This window comes from Chenopodium album, chromosome 26 (genome assembly GCF_948465745.1).
Source record: "Chenopodium album chromosome 26, dcCheAlbu1.1, whole genome shotgun sequence".
NCBI classification, from domain to species: domain Eukaryota; kingdom Viridiplantae; phylum Streptophyta; class Magnoliopsida; order Caryophyllales; family Amaranthaceae; genus Chenopodium; species Chenopodium album.
The window spans coordinates 6734881-6747152 of record NC_137859.1 but is presented as its reverse complement, the minus strand read 5'-3'; the positions used below and the strand labels follow the sequence as shown (position 1 = coordinate 6747152).

General features: G+C 36.3%; 2 protein-coding genes across 2 annotated transcripts; both read right to left on the bottom strand.

The window, feature by feature from the left end:
• Window positions 1-421: 421 nt before the first annotated feature.
• On the bottom strand, window positions 422-2890 carry LOC145618317 (uncharacterized). The gene is made up of 3 exons (XM_081673095.1): window positions 2340-2890; window positions 1476-1598; window positions 422-916 (listed from the first exon to the last, which is right to left on the bottom strand). The coding sequence occupies exons 1-2, from the start codon at window positions 2725-2727 to the stop codon at window positions 1507-1509; spliced, it is 480 nt and encodes a 159-aa protein (XP_081529221.1). The 5' UTR covers window positions 2728-2890; the 3' UTR covers window positions 422-916; window positions 1476-1506.
• Window positions 2891-4490: 1600 nt separating this feature from the next.
• LOC145618208 (vacuolar protein-sorting-associated protein 11 homolog) lies at window positions 4491-10896 on the bottom strand. Its single transcript, XM_081672988.1, has 5 exons — window positions 10533-10896; window positions 8171-8350; window positions 7669-7989; window positions 5823-7571; window positions 4491-5294 (listed from the first exon to the last, which is right to left on the bottom strand). The coding sequence occupies exons 1-5, from the start codon at window positions 10752-10754 to the stop codon at window positions 4926-4928; spliced, it is 2841 nt and encodes a 946-aa protein (XP_081529114.1). The 5' UTR covers window positions 10755-10896; the 3' UTR covers window positions 4491-4925.
• Between the last annotated feature and the right edge of the window lie 1376 nt (window positions 10897-12272).

The window sequence follows — 12272 nt, the reverse complement described above, 5'->3', positions numbered from 1 at the left end:
CTCGCAATATTTATGTAAAGATTGCATGCTGTCATTTTTCAGATATTTGATGGAAGTGCATTAACATGATCGTAGTCTTTTTACTCCTTGGTAGTAAAATCATACTGCAACCATATTTGATCTTGCCATTGTCACATGTAAACTTTTGTTAGTTGAGGGCTCATGTAAAAGTTTGTCATAACTTCTTGCAAGGTTTCTGTAAGCTACATTTTTGTCATTTTCAATTGATAGGGGAAAAAAAGGCTGAATTTTTGTGTTTAATCTTCTAAACCTGAAAAAAAGGTTCAAAAGGGCATAAATCATTTAGGCATTTTTGTTCAACCAAGGGAAAGTGTATATCATTGAAACCTGAAGTACATATCTTGTTACTGGTAGCACGCGAGCAACAAACACATTTTTTTATATATAAATTTGAATACAGTTTTGTTCAACTGAAAAAGCCTCTTTTCAGACAATATGAATTCTATGGAGTTGTATACTACATTGCATTGATTACTACGGAATTGAATATGGAATCCTCTTTTTCTAAATACTTTTTTGAAGTAGAATACTGGCACCTGTTATTCATACATAATAACAATAATAATACATGGATCAAGACTGAATATTCACAAGGTTGAATTTTTTTTTTTTTTTTTTTTTTTTTTCACACTAAAGTTACATTTAAGAGCTCTAGCCCACATTACAAAGAACATACAGCCGATACAGGTCTCCCTCTGTCAGTGTAAATGCTTGTTGATTTCCCACCTTGATAAAATCCGGTCTCTCTGCAGCTGTTGTCTAAGAGCAATCAGGCTGCTTCTTCGTCGCCTTCTTTCTGCTGTGCAACCATGTATCAAAACATTCAATCCCCGATACATCAGTCAAGTACTCAAGTTCCCACTTTTCCCACGAATAATTTACAGTAAGTGGAAGCCTGCAAACACAATTGAAATTCAAAATTCTAGGTTCCTTGACATCTAAACTAACAAATACGAGAAATAAATTCTTGACATCTCAATATGATTAGTAAAATTTTTGGCATCTGAAAAGGTAAGGTATAAACAGCTCTGCACAAACTAAATACTCCGTATCCACCAACAAAAATCGAATTTCCAGCTAAACAATGAGTCTATGCCTGACAAGAAACACCATCTAACAGGATTAACACTAGCAAATTTTAAGAGTTTCACATTGGCAACAACAACCAAACATCTATAGCAAATATTTCATCAAAAGTCAGGGAGAGATGAAGATTTAGATATTAAATGGTGACCAAAAATGAAAGGATTAATGACCTTTATTACTCTTTTAACAAGGCACAAAATGTCTGAAAAATCTATGTAATGTAAAGTAATGACCTAGGTAATGATAATGGAACTCATTGACAAACAAACAGTGCTCTAAGTTATCTTATTTCTATCCACAGAGAGAATAACATGTAATCCACTAAGATAATTCAAACATTACTTCTAAGGTGATAGGTCAAAATTAACCTTGGATACAATTTTCTGCTAAAGAGCAGATTCACCCTTCCTCGTCCTCAAATCGTGATGCATGCATAGATGCCGTCTTCCGGCTCTTGCCTGTCTCTCCCTCTAATGAAGAATGGGATGCCCCTGCAGTTAAGTTATACCTTCATTAGTCTTCCATGTGCCAAAAAGCCCATGACTGCTCACAACAACGAAATCTACTATGCATATGTAATACTCATTACTCAACACAATCATAACTCATAAGGTGGTGGTACCGAACTACAGGGGTCTGGGGGTAGTGGTTAGCCATCCGCACATTCCTTATCAATAGCAAATACAACTCCCAAATCTCTTTTCTTTTTTTCTTTTCTTTTTTTTTTCATTTCTCCAATTACCATAAGGTCCATAACAGTTGCCACATTATCCAAACCCTCGAAATCAAGGATTGTAATAATCGTATCCTTCAACTCACCCACCATTCAAGCATAAAACAATCAATCACATGATTTTCTATCTTCAAAATTGTAACAAACTTTTTCAAACACCTCAAAATAGTATACAAGCAGCTATACTTTCTCAATTAGACAGCAATCAAACACCCTCCTACCAATCTTAAAGGCATTATACATACATCGGTTCACTTTCGTCTCGAAAAGCAATCACCTTTGTTATCCCTCAAACGAACCATATGACATAAAGTATAATTATCATAATCAATCCATCATTCTCATCTCATATTTCATACTTCATCTTATGCTAACATGTTATATCATCAATAATTCAATAAACATATCACTAACATAAAAACAAAAACCCATCAATTTTCACATAAACACAAATGAAAACAATCATGAATCTCTAAAATTAGCAGATAAAATCAATCACCTTCAAAGAAATGAGCAGAAGAAGGCCACCCACGATTCGAAGAGAGAGAAAAACCCTTATTACCACCCTTAATCACAGCAGTAGCAGCAGCAGAATTATGCACCAATTTCCCAATAACATTGGCAAGACCTTGAGCTTTACTCTTAGGTGGGACCCAATACGAAGCCCCAGGAACAAGAGAAATCCAATCAGGTTGAGATTTCTTCACAATAATCTTATGAATTGCATCTTCTAGATTCTTCATCGCAACCTTCTCCACCTCTTCCGCCGGCATACTCTCGCCGGAAAACACCTCCGCCGAGTTAGACCGGTGCCGGAAATTGACGAAACGGGTGGAGGAGAGGGAATTGGGGAATCGAGTTAGGGTTTGAGAAAGAGATCGAGCCATTTTTTATTGGGAATTGATTTGATTGGGTTGATTGATTGTAGATGGGTTGGGAATTGAATCTTGAAGATGAAAAAGAAGCTAAACCCAGCCACCTACAAGAGGAAACAAGGAAGACGAAGGAAGAAGAAACCAGAAAAATTGAACAGAGGATAAGTTATAAATATGGAAATTGGAAAATTGGGGGTATTTTGTATTTATAGAAAGTGGAGAGAGAACGTGGATTAGCTGGTAACCCAGATTTGTGAGGGAGATAATTTATTTTAAAAAATAATAATAAATATTTTTAAAAATAATTTTTTAATCTTAAATTAGTAGTTCGATGTGACTTATCATCTATATGGACATCAAGGTTTATCAATTTTGGTAGTGTTTTTGTATAATAATTGTTTCGGGCGAAAACAATGGAACCTTGCTGAAAGTCCTTTGAAGTGGTGAAGACTGGGCTCGATCCAAGTAATGTTGGGCCGAGGGTTTCCTGCAAGGGCACAACAAACACACGTGAACTAGCCTCGGGGTTGTTGCCGAGGAAGGCCCCTCCGATGTAAAAGTCAGTACAATGTGTAGAGAGAGAAACTATGCAAGAGAATTAATTGCTTGAGGCTTTATGTGAATGAATGTAAAATAGAGATATTGATGGCTTTTATACCTTTGCACATATGGGAAAAGTGGGCCTTGGCCCAATTGACTTGCCTTATGGACTGATCTTGACTTTAGTACAAATGGAGAGTTGAACCTTGACCTTGGGCTTTTAATTGGATCATTTAATGACTAGGTCCAATTGGGCTAAATTGGACCCAAACAATAATGTTATGTTGTATTGTTGTTTACTTATTTTAATGCGGGAAAAATATTTATAACCTAAATGAATACTCGATAAAGAATTTGAGACAAATGTAGTTTTAAAAGTTTTAGATTGGTATGGATGAAATTGTCCATGCTTGTAGGTAGCATCTCACACAGTGTAAAAAGGTGCATGGTCTACAGTTGTGATTTTATGTTATTGTTTAATAGAATAAGTGGATTTGATAATGACTGGATTTGATTCTTATAATTGAGGATAGATTGGTTTTATTATCTGTTAAAAAAGGCCATTGGCATTGCAACTTGCAATGCAATACAGATAGACAATGATAGCATGTTGTAACTGTAACTTGGCAAATGGCAACAGATTGAATGCAGGCAGTAACTCAGCAAGGATTAAGGAGGGAAATTCACCACTTCAATGTGGTATGGGTCAAAGAAACAGTTCATACAGTTTCAGTTGATGCAGACCTTCCCATTAGAGTCTTGAACCAATGCACTGGGATTTACGATGTGTAATCCGTTTCGATAGAGCTTGCCTGATCCCAGAGCAGATGAGCTACTGAATAAAATTTGCTGCAGAGAAGAGACATTGGCCCAAAAAGCTGAATGTAGGGAGAGGGAGAGATAAAACAAGGACGGAAAAAGTGTAAATAGGAGCCAAAGCAATTGACAGTAGCAGGGTGCAATATTAGCCTTAATCAGAAGATCAATGCAATTGAGCAATTCCGAGTCAACAAATCTGAATCTTACTGATTCAAATCATCAACAAGCTTCGCCAATTATTGTCTTTGAGTGAAGCATATATTCATCTAAAGGTAGAACAAAAGAATGAGATACAAAAACACTTCTCCACTGAAGCAGCAGCTGGGGATAATCTATTATAATAATAGTGGTACACTTTATTAAGATAAAAAGAAAATAATAATCAGGAAAATGAACACAATGAACAATATAATACATACACTGAACAAGAAGCAACATCAGGGAATCAGATCTTCCTTTTATGATTATACAAAATTCCTCAGCTTTCAGCCTCATCTACAGCGAGAAAATTCAAAGATGGAGCTGCTACCTACTATTATTTCAAAACTTGCGCAAATATATAAACATCTCAAATACCAATTAAAATGTTCCCGAGTAGGATCCTTCACAAAACCAAACAATCATCGTGCAACCGGTGAGGAGCATCTTAAATAATGCATTATAAATGCAGCAACTCCTAGATAATCTGGGTCAAGATGTTGGCCAACTAAGATTATAACAACTTTGGCCCCAGATCCAGCCTTGTTACTGCCACACAGTCTAGAACTCATCAATATCATCAAAATCCACTGATACGAGATAGTTAGTTGGGAACATAAGAAACTTGGACAAATTCCCAGATAATTAGACCCTCAAAAGCCACTGTCAGAAGAAGAATCTTCATTGGGTTTTGTCTTGCTGATTATTCCTTTTCCAAAATAATCAGCAATAACAGAGAATCCATCTTTGGAGTTCCTAACTTTCTGAAAGAATTGATCTTGGTCTTTTGAGTTCTGTTCCAAGCTTCTCTTCATTTCCAGCACAGACATGTACTCGGGAGCACACTCGGGACACTCCTTTTCATTGTCACCAAGGCAATGTAAATGATAAGAGTGCATACACATAAAATGGACTGCTGGAAGATCAAGAGTGAAAGTGCATTTAGTACACTTGCTGAGCTGAAAGATTCTTGCATTTGTCCTCAGATCCTCTATTTCTTTCCTCATTGCTGATGTGTCCTCCTGCAAAATCATAAATCCCATATTGTTCAAATTCTTCTTTCGTATCAATTACATGATATACTTCGTATAACACAGCTGACCAAAACATCCAGAAAAAAAATTAGATTGCTTCAACAATAGGAAAAGAAAATAAAAAAAATTCTGAGCATTTTCTACCCTGAAGCAACCATGAACCAAGACCATCAATGTAATTTTACCTAAAGAGATGCAATTTTGCAATGTTACTAAATGTCATAGTCTATTGAACAGGAGAGATACCATATATGACATAAATGTATCTTCATTACTATATGATATCCCACACCGCAGCCACATACTGATCAAAAAATGCATTTTCATAACTTAAAGCAGCTGTCTGAAATATTTTTGTCTATGAAAATCACACAATTCTACTTTCTTTGGCATAGATTACCAGAAAAGGATACCCAAACAAATAATTATGGTCATGTAACACCCACCATTAAAATTGGTAGGTAAGTACATAACTATTTGCATAAACACAAGGCTAGAAAACTGGCAAAAGCTTACCTGATACTTTTCAACAGCCAGCCTGTCCTCTTCTATCAGCTTCGACTCCTGTTCAAGTTTCCGAGCAATATAATCCTTAATTACAGATAGAGTGAGGCATGGATTCTGGGACAGTGTTTGAAGTACAACAATAGGTGGTAAAATGTCATCCCTCTCAATATATTTCAAGACCTCTTTAACTTCTCTGGAGCAATCTTCTCCAAGTTCACCAAAGTATTTTAATACGTCAGCCCAAAGAGCAGGATCTCCACCCTTACCTGAATCTCCAAGCCTCTTACAGCATGCAATCAATCCCTCGTGGTCATGGGCCTGCATGTAGCAAGCAATCACCTCCTTGTACAGTTTCATTTTCTCATATAGAAACAAAAGCCCTTCTCTAAATGCATTCATTTCACAGAGGATTATAACAAGATCCACATCATAAAGCGGATTTTCCTGGTCAGATGGCCATGCACTTTTAAGCAAATGCAATCCTTTTTCACGTCTTGTAGCACGGCTTTTCTCATCATCACTCAGTGATAGTTTCCCATTTGATGAAGGTTTTGACACTGCTGCAACTCCAGATGGTATTGTTTCCTTGTCACCAAGATCTCCATTGAAGCTATACTGTGATATCGAGGGGAAGGTCAAGTCATAGGATAAATACAATTCCAACAGGGTATTGTGAATTTCCACCTGTGCTGGTGTATCCTTCACTCTATCAGTGTATTTCTCAAGAAAATCCATTAAAGATCGTGGATGATGTACAAAAATATTGAGAAAATCAACAGGAGATGGCAACATCGATAAGGTACCCTTTTTGGCAGGTTTTCCATCCTCAGTGCAGAGCTTCAGGAGTATAAGTATGGTCTCCCTCGGTTTGTGCTCTATAAGAATTTTTCCATATTCCTTAACTGTAACCCCAGCTTGACTAGGATCAAGGCTTGAAATATACTGTAAGGCTTCATCATATCTACCAAGATCTTCTAGTAGAATCTTCAGGTACAACTCATGCCTACCTGCTTTTTTAGCAACATACATCGCATGTTCGTGATAATTAGCAGCACGGCAGACTCGTATCACAGTCTCTACATCAAATTTATGCTCCCCACCATCCTCACTTTTAATAAAATAATTCAGCTTATCAACATCTTTTAACTTAGTGTAACAATTCAATAAGAGAGTAGTATGATCTTTTGACGCAAGCCCTTTTTCATGTAAATTTTCCAAGTAATTGGTTAGATTGTGGATCCTCTGAGCATCCAGGAATTTCTGTATCACAAATGAAGGTTCAAGGTGACCAATAGTGTGGATGTACTGAGACATAGCATCATCATACTCCTGCTTGCTGTATAAGTGATCACCATATTTTCTAAGGACTTCTGCGGTTGCAGCAGCATCAGCTTGCTGAGTTTGAACAAGATTAATAGCTACAGAATAGAGATTCTTCTTAAAAAGCACATCTAACTTGCTTTCCATATCCTTCTCTCCAACACAAATGGCTGATTTATCAGCCATGATTAGAATTATGTTGCCCCATTCACAGAGCATGTGTGAGACTTCATTAACTGTAGCACTGTGTGCTATTAAACGGTTCTTCAGGTCATATATATTAAATGTATTCTTGGTACTTCTTTGATCTGCTATTACACATAAAAGATATCCACGGAACCATCCGAGGAATCTCTTCTCTCCTTCAAATGCCCAGCAAGGACCACGTCCATCATCTTCATAAAAATACACAGCTTCAGGTCGACCAATTATTAGCTCCTGATTACAGTTAAATTTTTGGCACAAGTCATTCATCAAATATTTATAATGCATGACAACTAACTTTCAAATATCAAAGAAATTTAAAGCAGCATACCGAGCGGTCACTCATTGCAACACTTTTTGTATTACACCCAATCTGATCCAAGGTTTGCCTTTTTGCTGGTTGATATTGGAGATTGAACAAGCTAATAGAAGATGGAGTCGCTGCAAATAGAAGAACGTCTGGACCATCATTTCTGAACCCAAGTCCTGTAATAGCAGCATGACCTGCTGAAGCATTTTCCACTCTAAGTGTAAAACGGGTAATTCGCTCACGAGCAATGTCCCCCTTGATGCAGTAGATGCTGCCATTGTCCAATCCAATGGCAATAAGTAAAATTGGTGGCGCTTCCTCTAGAACTAAGAAGGATGTGATCTGCATGAAAAGATGTGTAAGTATACCGACAGTCAAAGGCAGCAACGAAATCAATTCAGCAATCAAGTAAATGAATACTTGTATAAAATAGAGTTACCAGCATGAAGTAACAGAAGCACCTACAGGAAAAAAAAAAATAAAATAAATAAATAAAATAAAATAAAAAGATAAAAGATATTACCTTTGCTTCAGGAAATTGATTAGTGAATATACGTAATATTTGAACACAATCAGGAACTGATGTGCTCGTGCTTGTGCCCTCCATTTGTGTTTTATCAAGGTCAAAAACTTTCAGGCACATAGCTGAAGCCTGTGGAGAGATTTGTTCATCTTGGCCAATAGTAAGAAGGTAATTGCGTTGCTGTACACACAGTCACACAGAATAGATAAACAATAATTAGCATGAACCCTCAAAGAAAATCATCACCACCACCAATGGAGTGATAGTTACTGTTATCAAGTGGAATTAGCAACCCTAAATACCCACAGGAAATGTATGCCACCTAGCCCTTCTACTGCCACTTTCTACTCTCAACAATCTCTATCATAGTTATAAGGATGATGCTGCAACATTTATCTATTTGAAGCCACCGAGAGTTACATTATACTAAGTTAGGCTTAACAGGTTCTAAGGGAGGAAGTCTCGAACATAGTATCACAGAGGAAATAATGGGCAGAAGGCTACAACAAATTAATAGCAACATGTCAATCCTTCCAACTTCCTTAACATAGTATCACAGAGGAAGTCTCTCTCTCTCTCTCTCTCTCTCTCTCTCTCTCTCTCTCTCTCTCTCTCTCTCTCTCTCTCTCTTTCCTTTTATTTTTTTTTTCTTTGATTTCTTTTTTTGTGTTTGTGGGGGTGTGTGTGTATGTTAGAGGGGGGGGGGGGGGGTGTCAAGTTTAAATACTCACCAGATCTCTAGAATTGAACAGAGACCAAGCATATATTTGAAATATTTCTAACCTTCATTATATCATACACAAAGTTTCAACAGTCTGAGTAAAATCAACTCACACAACAGTCCGCTACTTTCATATGAAAAGTATCAATCCACTCAAAACAATGGGTTGAAGACATGTTTTCGTAATTCATTTTGGAAGTACTTTTATTGCATTAAGTAAAACACTGGGCATTCTATGACACCCAGATGAAACAAAGCCTTAAGCTATATGCCCATATTAATTGTAGCAATTAGCAAGACTTGGGGCAAGTCATATAGTTTAGCTAAGCGAGAGAGCCAGTAGAACATTTACCAAGATAATTTCCAGATAATATGCTCACATAGTTCTCAAATACACAGATACTTATATGTTACTTCCTCCGTTTTCTTTTACTAGCACACTTCCCTAAAAAGGAAATGTCACAATACTTGCAACACACTATAAAAGGAAAGTTACTTTAAGGAAAAACTATACTATTTCCCTTATTTAAAGCACATGACCCACTAAATTACACTCCTAACAACCACTCATCCTATTTTAAAGTTTATTATATCATGTAAACCCCACATTCCTTAATTATCGAGCTAAAAGGTGTGTTGCATCTAAAAGAAAAAGGAGGAAGTACTATTTTCCTGAATTCCAGCAGCATAGATAGCATGGTGGTGCCTGATGCACCTGCACCTATAAAACTGCAATATACATCCCTAAAACTCTATAAGAATCTACTTGCAAATACTGGAAAACATACTTGTCTTTCACTCATCAAGACTCAAAAGTGATTTCATAAGTTCTAGAAATTCACACTCATCCAGAGTAGAAAAAGGGATTGAACTCAACTCTAATTCTCCTCACTCAAAACGCCGCCTCGTGATCTTAATAAGACTTCAAGTTATGATATTCTTACTCAAATTTCCCAATCCCTTCCCCTGTCCTTTTAAAGTTGAGCTCCTTAGGATCATGTTGGCAGTCAACAGAAAGCAAACAAAATGCCTCACACATAAATTTCAGGCCCCATTTCCATTATCATTCAATATGCACATAACCTATTCTATAAAACTATTAATCTTAAAACTAATCCACCATTATTGGTTCAGTCGATCTTTTCCTAACCCAAATTTGCCAAAATTCCAAGGCATAGCATTTGTTAATATTGGTAGAAATTCATTAAGGTTACCATTGCTACCCAATTATCGAAGAGACGGCTTGGCAAGTTGGCATTGCATTACTAGCAACATGAAATCCATGAATTAATATGACCCAAATAGACCAACCCATATGCCAAAACCATACATTTCAATAGCTTCCAAACTCAAAATAAAATAATAATTAAGAAAAACCCAAATCAAATTCAACCCAAATTGATCAATTTCTAGACTATACTGAAGTAAAAACAAAATCCCACATCAAATTCAACCAAATTTCTAGGGCATCTCAATCCCAATTCCCAAAATCAATAGCTTCTAAACCCAAAAACAACAAGAGATAACAAGTCAATCACATAGAAAAATCCCAAATTTCTAACTAAAATCAAAGTCAAACAAAACCCCAGATCAAACCAATCCAAAATGAAGAAAGAAATATATAGATTGAAGAAAAAAAACCTTGAGTTGTTGAAGAAAAAGGACGGAAGAGGAGTGAGCTTGGAAGGCATAATTGAACTTGAAACCTCGATCAAGGATACTAACATTCCCATCATCACATCCAATTGAAACTTTCCCTCTTCCACTTGAACAACACTTGATTTCCCCAGTAATTTCATCAGGTACCTTGAATTTTCCTCCGTATTTTTCTTCAAAAAACTCGAATTTCCTCCATTGATACATTGTAATTCGCTTGGATTAGAATGAAGATTAAATCAGACGCTTTATTTGAGTCATGAGATAAAGGAAATAGTTATAGTGGCTAAAATGTTTGCTGTGGAAAATTTTGGCCTGAATGAGAGAAGGAGAAAGTGTTTGTTTTGGAAAGATCTGGCACTATTCGCTGGATTTGCTCTCTTAATGCTTTTTGATGGAAGCAGGTAACAATTGAATGTGTAAAATACTAAAATGACTTCACCCTTTAGTCTAATTTAGATTCGGAAATTGGACGCTTAGGTTCCATTCCCCTCCCGTTTTATTACCTTGATAAACATATTTCATTTGTTTATTAAGTGCTTGTATAAAAAAAGTTTATTAAGTGATATTCAGGTAATTAGAGATAAAGATTAAAGGGTTAGAGCTTTCCTCTTGGATTGATTCTCATCACCTATCCTTGTGGCTCTCTAAATACCAAAAATAAGTGGTGCGATTTCATGTAAAGAAAATTATTTAAGAGGGAGCTATACAAAGGTTTTTTAAGATGTGGAAAATAAGAGAGAAGACCGTGGATAAAGGGATATAGAGTATAATAAAAGTGTTAGAAGGTTTTTATTTGAAAAATTGTTGTATTTTTATTATAAAACGATCGTTTAGGATTGCACTTTAATAAAACCGGAGGGCTTACAAATGAGATTAAACACTCCAAATCATACTTCCCAGTATAAACAATCACCAAGCTAAGGGTATATTTCTTTGTAAGGAATACTTTAATCTTGATATTGTGAATTATCTACACACAAATATGACTACATTGAGTTTGGGAGTGTTTGATAATACATTAATACCCACTCCAATGCTTTAAATAAATGAAAATACCTTGGATTTACCTTTAGGCTTATACTGACCCTCAGTAGTCAGTACCATTTAGCAGTTGGGCCAATTCCTAGCTAGTAGACTTCTTTGGAGACATGTGGCCCAAAAGGATTTCTTGGACTGGGCCTTAATAGATTTGGAGCCATCAACATGAATATGGACCGCTGGAGGCCTGATTAGGCTTTTATTTGGAGTTTTGGACATCAAATTAGAGTGTCAAATATTGACCTGAAAAAAAATGAGAGAGTATAAAATATATTTTTCGGTTTCAGCCATTTAAGTTTTTAGTTGAGTTGTTCTTCTAACAAAGTGTTAAGAGTGTACTCCCTCCGTCCCTAAATTACAATCCTCTTTCTCTCTATTATGTGAGGAATTAATGCTAGAAAGAGGAATGTAATTTAGGGACGGAGGGAGTACATAACAAAAGTTACAGGTTCAAATCTCACTACCCCTCCTTGACCCATGCCGCATTCATACTTTAAGTCCAACAGAGTTTCATATGAGGGGGCGTAAGAGAGTATTAAACATGTTCATAAGCTTAACCCAACCCAAAATCCCAAATTGGCACCTTTACCCTAGTATCTTTTGCAGAATTGGAGTTACTTCATTCTTTTTAATAAGTTTATATGTACTTCATAGTCCGTATTACAGTAGAGGAGGGAAGGAATA

Excerpts from the sequence above, each read along its gene's own strand:
- LOC145618208 (XM_081672988.1), bottom strand. The coding sequence starts at position 10,754 with ATGTATCAATGGAGGAAATTCGAGTTTTTTGAAGAAAAATACGGAGGA. Across the intron at positions 8,351-10,532 it reads TTTTTCTTCAACAACTCAAG|CAACGCAATTACCTTCTTAC; the intron begins GTTTTTTTTCTT and ends CTGTGTGTACAG. Across the intron at positions 5,295-5,822 it reads TGGCTGTTGAAAAGTATCAG|GAGGACACATCAGCAATGAG; the intron begins GTAAGCTTTTGC and ends ATGATTTTGCAG.
- LOC145618317 (XM_081673095.1), bottom strand. The coding sequence starts at position 2,727 with ATGGCTCGATCTCTTTCTCAAACCCTAACTCGATTCCCCAATTCCCTC. Across the intron at positions 1,599-2,339 it reads TTCTGCTCATTTCTTTGAAG|GGGCATCCCATTCTTCATTA; the intron begins GTGATTGATTTT and ends ACTTAACTGCAG.